The sequence below is a fragment of the Parambassis ranga genome, chromosome 19, assembly GCF_900634625.1.
Source record: "Parambassis ranga chromosome 19, fParRan2.1, whole genome shotgun sequence".
Lineage (NCBI taxonomy): Eukaryota > Metazoa > Chordata > Actinopteri > Ambassidae > Parambassis > Parambassis ranga.
Genome location: NC_041039.1, coordinates 1,449,276 through 1,461,265, shown reverse-complemented (window position 1 = coordinate 1,461,265; position 11,990 = coordinate 1,449,276). Strand labels below are relative to the sequence as shown.

The window sequence follows — 11,990 nt, the reverse complement described above, 5'->3', positions numbered from 1 at the left end:
TAATCATTCCCACTTTTTACCATGTATTTAACTCGTAAAACCAGCTGACAGTAGCAGTATTCTTAGTTTAACGTTAATCAGCCTGTCATTGATGGACGGACTTCTGTTAGCAGACAGTAGCTAACTTGTTCGCTAACCGACGAGCCAGAGCAGCGCATCATAGACGGACATTATAAAACACAGCGAGCAGCATCAAACTCTCAGTCCAGCATCAGACTACAGTCCTCTGTCTCTCTGCCTGCGGCACTGCTGTCTGTCCGGTTTGTTGTCATGGCCCCAAAACTTCTGTGTTGTTTAATAAATTTAACGGTAAGACCTCTCACTCCTTCGGATCATCCACGCTATTCACACTATACACAAACATGCAGTGACGCACGCTATCAGGACAGAGTGAGACCTCTCTCCTTCACTCCCTGTCATTCCGTTTGGAGACCCAGAGGTGAGCTGTCCCCTGCGCCCCCTCCCCTCCTCTCACAGCTTCTGTGTACGGCAGCTTCTCAGCAAGCAGGGGCGCCTGCAGCTGCAGGGGGCGCTAATTTGCCAATTCTCCACACAGTGATCTATAATATACATAGAAAACCGCCGCGCAGATTATTTTTTTTCGAACTGCTCGTGCCGCCCCCTGTGTGGTGTCGTGCCCAAAACCGCCATTGGGTGTAGAAAACATCACCTTCTTTTAAGCCAACAAGATGCAAAACCTGTGATAGGTTTAGGCTTTGTAGAAGATAAACCTTTGACACCTACCTATAACATTATGACTATGTTTTATGCTAGCGGCAACAAATATTGCCGTCCTTACATTTACTCTTCTAATGATTAAAATATGCATGCAGGCATATAATTCTCATTATGTATCAGTAGTAGACACTTTACAAAATATATGTACCAAATATTTCACTTGTATCTGTTAATTGAGGTATTTTAATTACTTCCTCTTGTACAAGACAAGAGACAGACATCTCCTTTGAAAGGTGCAGGCAGGAAACAAAGAGGCCTGGTCATGTGACCCTTAAGGCTAGTTACATGAAATTGATACAGTTTACAGTCTATTCTTTCATTTTAAAGCTTGCATTAGCTGTCCAAAGCCAAAACAACATTTTTAGAGCTTCCAGAATTTGAAACAAATGATTGGCAACAAATGTTGCTGGTGGGATTAAACAGGTTTATCACATCTTTTTTAAGTAATGTTGATGGTTGATGGTTTTAATAAAATTATACATTGGGATATTGTGAAATGCATACTTTATTTTTATGTTTTTTTGTCACTTTTTTATCTATACAGTTCAAAAAGAAACCTAACAGTACCAGTTGAAGAAAGTGGCAGGTCTGGAACACCTTTTATGCTGAGGAATGTTCCAGCACACCTGGTCAACAAATTGCCACATCTGCATCACCACTGATGTTATTGCCTGAACCCACAACCTCAGCACAACCAGAAAAGGTACTACATCTAGCTGGCGTCAGCATTCTACCCCCACCCCACATCAAACACACAGTCATCACACCTCTGGAGCACAAGGCTTTCAGCTTATTGGGACCTGTTTTCAAAAGTTGTTGTTTTCGCACCTGTTTTCGCACCTGTTTTCGCGGTTCGTCCGTGTTGACGAACTGCCTAAACGACACAAAACCTTAGCAGATACGGCCGTCTTCATCTTTAGGGTAATCCCTAAACAGTGTTTCATTGCAGTACTTTAAAATTAAAATATTTTTTCATATGGATGAAATTTGAATATTTGTGTGTGGTCTAAAATTGCTTTTTACCAAGTCTCTGCTTGGGTTCTATGGCAGCTCTGTAATTTGTATTTTGTCTACCCCAATGAGAGACAAAAGTTGATCCATCTTCTCTGCACCTATCTGAAAATACTGATGATGGTGTTGGCTGTTCAGTCTGAGTTCAGCCACAAGATGATAAAAATCCCCCTGAAGTGTCCTTTGCTGGTTGAAAGGGTGCACCCAGGTCTGGTGTTTTCTTCTTTTTCGTGGGCCATTTGTAATGCTAACATTCTTCCTCTTATACATCCCACGAACCATAGAATCCCATTCTTAATACCAGTGTACACCAAATGCACAAAGTGTGTTGGCGTGTTTGTGTTGGATCACATCCCCTCCAAAACTCATCATCTCTGTTCATTAGCTTTCATAGGAAAATACAGGATGTTTCCACACAGCACTGCTGAGCTGACCGGGCTTCCTCACAGTTGCCCTTCAACAGAAACAAAACTACATTACAAGCACATCCGTTTATCAGAAAATACTCAAAGCTTCTATGCAGGAATCCGACCAGCAGGTTTATCATCCAGCAGATAAGCCTGTAATCTGTATCAACCTCCTCCCACTTTTTTATTAGACAGCATAATGCGGTGTCAGATGAGCACAGTCAGAAGCTAATGCTTCTGTGAATATACGAATGGCAGTAAAAGGGTACAAGAAATGATCTGGAAGGTTTGGACTGTCTGTCTCCACTGTCAGAAATGTAGTACAGAAATGGAAGGCCACAGGAAGAGTCACTGTGAAGGAAAGATGTGTTTACAAGAAGAGTCACCTGAGGTATGCAAAAGCACATCTGGAGCACGTCTGTGGCTATATAGTAGGCGTCTACAGGCTGTTACTGCAGCAAAAATAAATATTAATGGAAGTATTTCTTTGGGGTGCCCAAATTTATGCACATGCCTATTTTTGTTTAAATGCACATAAAATGTTTCTGTTTGGGCAATAAAAGGTATTTCACTACTGAAAATTTTCTGTTTCCATAAGGTATAACGTATGGGAAAATGAAGTTGCTGCTTCAAAAGCGTAGCAAGTGACACACTGAATTAAAGGTAGGGTAGGAGATTTCATTCTGATGCACTTTTTGTTAAATTACTGTAACTTCTCTTTACAATCCGATAGCAACCAATTAGTTCGGCAGTTTCGCTTTAAAACGAAGAATATTAATCATCTGTGGAAGCTATAAAACGCTAAAAACATCAGCCAATCCTACGAGGCGCACCTGCGCGGAGTATTGGTTGTCACTCTTCCTGCTCTGCACGCACCAGAGAGGTACGTGCATGATGGCCGAAGTCACAGACTGGTTGGGAGGCGTGGCTTCGGGGTAAGCTTCGAGAGAAAGGGGCGTGTGTTTACTTTCAAAATCTGGCTGACTCTCACTGAGTTTTCAAAATCTCCTACCCTGCCAATAAGGCTGTATATAGTCATTTAATTATCATAACAGTATCATGTCATGTATATCATGTCATGCAATACTGTATTCAAATCTTATTAGATCATGTAATGTGAAAAAAAAGGCAAAAACTATACTGTTTAATACTTGTAACAGCCACATATTTTGGAGCCTTTCCACGCTTTGCTAAATGCTAGCTTCATGAACTTTTACAACCTACAGAGCCCCTCTGGTGACATGGTCAAAAAATAAATAAGTTGTGGCCACGAATTATGTGTAACGTGCGCACGAAATACTAATTCGTTTGCACGAAATACTAATTCGTGGTCACGAATTGGTATTGTTATTATTGGTTGTAGTAGTAGTATTAGAATTCATGGACACGGGCCCATGGAAGCGGGCTGCCTGGCCAGGGAGCACCCTTCCCGGGCAGCAGGTAGCAATGAGCATCCCTCTCTGGGGAATATACTGGAACACTGGGGAGCTCCAGGAGCACAGGGGAGTGGGGTGTCCAGCCAGGACGCACCCTCTCCGGGCAGCAGGGAGCAATGAGCGTCCTCTTCTTCTCTTTTGTGGTCTTGATTAAGATTAAGATTAAGATTTAAATAAATACAATATACACAAGCAAAAAATCTTTTATACACATACACGCACATGACAGCAACAAAAAAAGAATAGGTACATACACACATATAAAGCAGATCAAAGGGAAGATAGAAAGATAAAACACAGTTAATGTAACTGAGTAGTTGATGTAGGCCATTATACTACAGGGGAGAATCTCATGTTCTTTTCATTCACAAGCAGCTTTTTGGCATTCCCCTTAATACTTCAAGTTAGAAAGACAAAAGAAGAATATTGACTAACACTTTATTTTACAGTGTTGCTGTTACGGTGTATTTATCTGATTCGGTACAGTGGTACAACCTGCAACTATATGTAATATTATGTGCCAGTGTTAATAAAGTATATTAAAAAGATGTTAGCGCTGCGCATATACAATATGAAATAATATAGCATAAACTACACCATTCAAATGTTTGGGGTCACTTGGAAATGTGTTTATTTAAAAAAATGTTTTTTTTTCAATGAAGATAACATTAAAGTAATCAGACATACAGTCTAGACATTGTTAATGTGGTAAATGACTAAAGGTATACAGATGCACTTTTCCATCAACCATCACTCCTGTGTTCTAATGGTACATTGTGTTAGCTATTCTTGTTAAAAAAGGCTATTTGATGATTAGAAAACTCCTGTGAAATTATGTTAGCACAGCAGAACTGTTATGCTGATCAGAAAAGCTATAGAACTGGCCTGGTGACCCCAAATTTTTGAATGGTAGGGTATACATAAACTAATTAGAGTAATTGTGGTCAGCTTACCATGAATATACCAATGTGCAGTCAGTGCAGTGTCAATGTTACTGTAATCAATTTAGCTATATTTTAATAATGGACAAAACTATATACTGCTTTTATATTATCTGAATTTTTCTATTGGGCTATTTGGGCAAAATCTAAAAAAAGTATCTGTATTCTAGCCTTCATTTTAGGCCATGCAGGAAGTGTTGATATTCACTTAATTGTCCAATTAATTAAAAGCATGACCACTGTCAGGATTGTATCAAAGATACTCTGTACGCTGTAATCACTAAGGCATTTAAAGACAGATTTGATATTGTCATGAGAACATAATTGTTTGGAAGAATGTTAGAATTACATCCAGAAGGTGCCAGTGTTGTGATTACATCGAGTACAACTGCGTAAGGTAAAAACAGACGAAGAAGAAGTCTAAGGTAGGAACCTATCTCCTGTAAAATTTCAGTCGGAAGTGTTTTTAAGTTGAACGGCAACTTCCGGTAAATGCTTGGCTAGCAAAACGTCTGTGTTTGTTTTTCGAAGAACTTGACGCTTCGGTAAGATTTCAGTTACTACTGACAGAGTGTGTTTTTTGGAGCGTCCGACAAGGTATATTTTTAATTAAGTTAAGTGTTATCCTAAAATAGCGGCCGTGTGACCCTACTCGCCTACGTTAGCAGAGTAGCTAACCGGCTAGCTCGCTCTGTTGACGCCTGGTACTCGTCGCCTCTATACAGAAACTGAAAAGCTGACTACTGGAAGCTCAGAATTTGACAGTTAACAAGCAAAACATAACAAGATTGGACTCGTGGCTTTTCTTTTTTGGAGTTATTGAGGAGACTAATCATTTTTCATGTGGTCACTGGGACTTGTTTTGACATTTTAATGGGAGGGGGCTTCCTTTGGAGGATTGGACATTGCGGTCAATTACGAAAAAAACGGAGGTCCTGGCTACCTGTCGGGCTCAGATGGAGTCTCTGGCAGGTTACGTGTACAAGGCAGCAAGCGAGGGTCGAGTCCTGACCCTTGCCGCGCTGCTGCTAAACCACTCGGAGACGGAAACCCAGTACCTGTTGAGCTACGTGACCCAACTCGCCGGACAGAGGTCTACTCCGCTGATCATCGCTGCCCGGAATGGACACGACAAAGTGGTCCGGCTTCTTTTGGATCACTATAAGGTGGACACGGAACAGACCGGCATGGTTCGGTTTGACGGGTAGGAGCTGCGATTTTAAAAATGTTTGCAGACTGTATTGTATTTGAAGGTTTTGTTTTCTGTCTGCCTACAGATGATACTCATAGGTTTAGACCATCTGACTTCTGGTTTCTTTAAGATAACACTTAGGCTAACTCGTTTCACGATGTCAGTGTTGCACGCATTAAATATTTTAAAGTCTGATAAAAGTATATTTATGTGGATGTCGCTTAATCTTGAGCGCAGATCACTTTGTTATAGCAGAAAAAGATGCTTGGGCTAATTTAGGTGTGATTATACAGTTGAAAGGGGAAAGCTACAGTGTTTACAATACTCTCATTATGTCTACTGCTTTATATTTGTAACAGTTTAATGTGTGGAATATCTAGAATAACAAGTACACTAACCTTAACCCTAAGACTAACCCATGGACAAAATAAGCCGAATATCAGACAGAATTGTTGACTTTCTTTTGGACATATTACAAATGTTGCTTTGTATATAAAGGGTGCATAAAAATTAACAGGAAATTGTGTTAATCCAAGTAAGCATTGTTAGTGCTTTTAGAGCCTTTATTGAAAATATTTATTATTATTTTTTTATATTGTGCCCAGTTTTTATAGTTTTGTTAGAGCGCCAACAGTGCAGCCATACCTTAAGTATACCTAAAAATTTAGTAATTGATTTGGGTTTGTTGAAATAGGTTTTTTAAGTGCATCTTAAGCAGGAGTCAGCTTGGAAATTCCCACTTGTTCTGAGCATAATGTAACATGTTTCTCCCATTTTGCCTGCAGCTACGTCATTGATGGGGCAACAGCACTGTGGTGTGCAGCTGGAGCAGGACACTTTGAAGTGGTGCGCCTGCTAGTGAGTCACCATGCCAACGTTAACCACACCACCATCACCAACTCCACACCCCTGCGGGCCGCATGCTTCGATGGGCGCCTGGACATTGTCCGCTACCTGGTGGAACACAATGCAGACATTAGCATCACTAACAAGTTTAACAACACCTGCTTAATGATTGCTGCCTATAAGGGCCATGTGGATGTGGTAAAGTTCCTCTTGGAGCAAAGGGCAGACCCTAACGCCAAGGCTCACTGTGGGGCCACAGCACTGCACTTTGCTGCTGAAGCGGGTCATTTAGCAATTGTGAAAGAACTGATGCACTGCCAGGCAGCTATGGTGGTGAACGGGCATGGCATGACACCACTAAAAGTGGCAGCAGAAAGCTGTAAAGCTGATGTGGTAGAGTTGCTGCTGGCACATGCAGACTGTGACCCTTGCAGCCGCATCGAGGCCCTGGAACTGTTGGGTGCCTCTTTTGCCAATGACAGGGAGAATTATGATATTCAAAAGACCTATTACTACCTGCACATGGCTATGATGGAGCGCTACCATGACCCCAACAATGTCATCACCAAGGATATGCTGCCACCCATCGAGGCCTACGGGGGACGCAGTGAGTGTCGTCGACTCCAAGATCTGGAGGCCATACGGGTAAACCGAGATGCTCTTCACATGGAGGGCCTAATGATCAGAGAGCGTATTCTTGGCTCGGACAATATTGACGTGTCACACCCCATCATTTATCGTGGTGCTGTCTATGCTGATAACATGGAGTTTGAACAATGCATCAAACTGTGGCTTCATGCGCTTTGCTTGCGGCAGAAAGGAAACCGAAACACACACAAAGACTTGCTCCGCTTTGCACAGGTGTTTTCCCAGATGGTCCACCTGAAAGAGCTTGTGTCAGCCTATGCAGTGGAGCAGGTGCTGGGCTGCAGTGTGCTGGAGATTCAGCGCAGCATGGCTCGAGTTGAGGCAGCAGCTGAATCTGAGCTGCCACAGGCCATGGACAATTATGAGTCAAATATTTTTACTTTTCTTTACCTGGCCTGCATCTCTACCAAGACCACATGCAGTGACGAGGAGCGTGCCAGTATCAACAAGCACATCTACAACCTGATCCAGCTGGACCCTCGGTCACGTGAGGGCTCCTCGCTGCTCCATCTGGCCATCAGCTCCACCACCCCAGTCGATGACTTTCACACCAATGATGTCTGTAGCTTCCCAAACTCCCAGGTCACCAAGCTCTTGCTGGACTGTGGTGCACAGGTCAACGCAGTTGACCATGAAGGCAACACCCCACTCCATGTCATTGTCCAGTACAACCGGCCAATCAGCGACTTCCTCACGTTGCATGCTGTCATCATCAGTCTGGTGGAGGCTGGCGCTCACACGGACATGACCAACAAGCAAAAGAAGACGCCACTGGACAAGAGCACCACAGGTGTGTCAGAGATCCTGCTGAAGACACAGATGAAGATGAGCCTCAAGTGCCTGGCAGCGCGCGCTGTCCGGCAGCACCAAATAACGTACCGCAACCAGATCCCCAAAACACTGGAGGAGTTTGTGGAGTTACACTAAAACAGACACAGAGTTCTTTTTAAAGAAAGTCTGTGGCTGATCTGCAAAGGTGTTTTTACTGTGATGCATCACAGAAAGCTTCCACCCATCAGCTGCTGTCTTGGGTCTGGCAGACACCTGCAGTAGGTTTGTGGTGTGAGCAGTGACAGTGGTGGGCTGCTTCTTGTTTTGCCTTATCTACACACCAAGTAGGCACCATGTCCACCATGTTACTGTGATGCTGCAGTCTGCGCAAAAGAGACAGAATGAATGAATGCCTGAAATGAAGCCAACAAACTCATATCCTTTCCATGCATTCACCAGACATAGGATTATTTTTAATATGAAATGTAGTTTTTACTGGGTTCGTCTATAACGTAACAGAAACAATGGACTGTTAAAAGAAACTGGGAAGGCATGAGCTGACTGCACAACATAATTTATACTACCAGGGTTTTGGTTTGTAATATTTTTAATTGATTTTATTTAAAAGGGTTTTCTGGCCAAAACTATGCAGACACTCTGCTATATGCTTTCATGTCTGTTTTGTCTGGGTCTAAACCCCTAGGTCTAAGCATATTAGAGTATTTTCCACTGATTATCCTAGACATTTTGGCTTCTGAAAGTCACAGAGTTATATCTTTAATATATCTTTACATTTAGTATTTTCCAATAAAGGCAATGGAGAAGGCCTTTATCTCAAACTCCATCCACACAGCATGTATGATGTGTGCTGTAGTGCTGAATTGACTGCAATGTGAGGTGAACACTTCATTAGTATTGTTTGCATAAGGCAGACCAGATATCAAGAGTGGATTTAAAAGTTCAGTTTTTGTGCAAAAGAGAATAGTCTTAAAATGCATCATCGCAAAGCCAAACCTGGACAATATCTCTGTTTGGAATACAAAGAAAGCCTTTGAAGCGGTTGTAACACTCATATTGTCCTCATACTTTTGGCCAAGTTATTTACTTTTACAAAAAATATAGACCAGATGGTAACTAGACAGGACTCTTTTTATTGACACTCTAGATTCTACGACAAAAGCTTATTATTTTAACAGGACAAAAGTTTTGTTTTGTTTTAGTTTAAAAAAAAAAAGATTGTAAAGTCCAGATTGTTAAAGACATGTGTTGGTTTACATTTTCTTCAGCTCAGTCATCCGTCTTGTTTTTGTCCTCAAACACCTTTAACTATGTATCAGTGTATATGCTGTCACTGAACAAGAAGTCGTATCATGCTGCTTTTCTTGACCATAACTGCTTTTTGGTGTTATACCTCCTCAGGTCTTAAGTGTTTTTATTTATTGTGGGCCTCCTCTGACTGTTCTCGAGTCCAGCTCTTGAACTTATGCCTTTAATCCATGCCTGAAGCTAACAATATTTTTTTGTAAGTTGGTATTTTTCTTATGTAATTGTCTCGTCTATGCATTGTCAGAAAATAGTGGAAAATGCTTGATATAGTAAGGCCCAAGTTAAGTACCAGTCTACTGTCATAAGATAAAAATAAGGAACTTTGCATCATAAAAAACAGCCAAGCTCCACAATACAGTGGAGTGGAGCTGTGGAATGTTGTTGCAGATGAATCTTGTGTGAGTACAATTTTTAAAATGATCTACCACTTATACCGTCATTCAAATGAAGTAGTGTGAATTGCTCTCTAATTGACATGACCGCAGCCAGCTTGGCTTAGTGTAAAGTCGGGGAACAGTATACTGTCTTATGTGACTGCGGCTGCTGGTATTTCTAGTGCAAAGAATTACTGAAAAAAATATCCCAACACAATTATGTTCGTTGTTTGTTTATCTTGATTTCTGGGAGATATAAACCCGCATTTTCCACCATTTTTTCTTTCTTGTTATAGACTGAGCTACTTTACAGTACAGCATTCTTTAATGTAACTGACAGTTTGTGTTAGTCAGACCCTTAGAGGTAGCATCTGGATCAGTTTCACAGACAAAGGATTACTAAATTGTTGGCTGTACTTTCTGTACTGCACTTTCTAGACTTTACAAATGGTTATAGAATAATTTATAATTCTGCAGTTATTTTATTATTTGTCACCTACATTTTCTACAGAATTCGCAATCCACACAATATCCATTTTTGTTGTCTGTATTACATTTATTTTCTGAAGTAAAGCGGAATGTCAGCACACCTAACATGCAAACACCAACATGCAAACAGCATTTGTCTTCCTGCTTAATTTTCAGAGCTTTCTGTTAACCAGAGGATAGGGCCAATTAGTGCCTGTTTTTAAGGTGGTCCTGTGCCATTTTATTTTTGAATAATGTGATAGGGCTGGGACCTTTAAATCAGATGTCTGCGGCTGAAATGAAGCCAAAGAGTCTGTGAAAACTTTGAAACATGTCAGCTGTTCATGCAGGATGAATGCTGTCAAATAAAAGTCTTCTGTCTGAATTCAACAGCCTCTCTTGTCATCTTACTGATTTACTTAGACGAGAAGTTGTAGGACTTACAGAAAACATTAAATTTAATTTTGTCTTTTACATTCGACATGTGCAGCTGTGTAGAAAATTATGAAGATCAGTTTTATTTATATGGCACATTTATAAGGGCATCGCCCACCAAAGTGCTTACCATTAAAATACATAAAATAAAATCAAACTAATAAAATACATAAAAGAGATGAAGCGCAAGCACTTAAAAACGAATAAAAGAATCTTAAAATCAATTCTGTGCTTCACCGGTAGCCAGGGAAGTGAGGAAAGCACTGGCGTGATGTGCTTGTGCTTTTTTGTCCTGGTGCGAGCCGCTGCGTTTTGGACCAGCTGCAGACGATGAAGCTCTGACTGGCCAATTCCAATGTACAGGGAGTTACAGTAGTCTAAGCGAGAAGTTATAAAAGCATGGATGACTTTCTCTAAGTCACTCTGACTATGGTATGGCTTTACCTTAGCAATAAGTCTTAGTTAAAAGAAACTAGCCTTGACCACTGAGCTCACCTGCTTGTCTAATTTAAAAGCACCATCTACACCATCTACCCCAAGATTCCTAGCATGAGTTTGTATGTGGGGTGCTAGTGGGCCAAGGGAGCTGGCAAGGACCTGGACCAGGTCGGGGCGACCAAACAAGACGACCTCAGTTTTGTTTTCATTTAATTTCAGGACGTTTAGGTCCATCCATTTCTTAATATCACTCATGCAGTTTAGCAGTGATTGGAGGGAATCTTTGGCAGAAACTCTAAGTGGCAAATAGACCTGCACATCGTCAGCAAAACAATGGAAGGGAATGCTGTGCTTCCTGAATATGGACCCCAAGGGTAGCATGTAGAGGAAGAACAGCAGCAGGCCCAGAACCGACCCCTGGGGCACCCCGCAGGTCAGAGGGGCCACTGAAGAAGAAAAACTGCCCCATCTGAAACGACAAGGATCTGTCCGTAAGATAGGATTCAAGGGCAGTGCCTTTTATGCCGACATGGTGCTCTAAACAATGCTTAGAGCTATGTAGAGGAACCTGAAAAACAGGATATTGTGTGTGCAACTATTGACCCATGTATGACAATTTCTGTTTAAAAAAATATTTGAAACAGAATATATATTATATATACATTTGCATAAGTATTAAATAAACAAAATTAAATATTAATTAAAATAAAAACGTTTTGGACTATGCCTGAGAATTTTGAATGTATTTTGATAATTCTAACTACTATAATATTGACATCATGCTCACAACTGACTTGAGTTTCAGAAATAAGTGTCTTGACTTTGATTTCAGTCTGAATATAGGCTGTTAAGAACATGAAAAACAACAGATTTTAAGAGAGATTTCTTTTTGAAATAGATTTTTGAGAATTCTGAGAATTATGGATTTTCTTCAGAAATCTTTTGTTAAAATGTGTTTT

At 41.0% G+C, this 11,990-nt stretch overlaps 1 protein-coding gene across 1 annotated transcript; it reads left to right on the top strand.

Moving 5' to 3' along the window:
* Positions 1-5,003: 5,003 nt before the first annotated feature.
* fem1b (fem-1 homolog b) lies at positions 5,004-10,548 on the top strand. The gene is made up of 2 exons (XM_028431859.1): positions 5,004-5,737; positions 6,511-10,548. The coding sequence occupies exons 1-2, from the start codon at positions 5,490-5,492 to the stop codon at positions 8,144-8,146; spliced, it is 1,884 nt and encodes a 627-aa protein (XP_028287660.1). The 5' UTR covers positions 5,004-5,489; the 3' UTR covers positions 8,147-10,548.
* Positions 10,549-11,990: the final 1,442 nt, after the last annotated feature.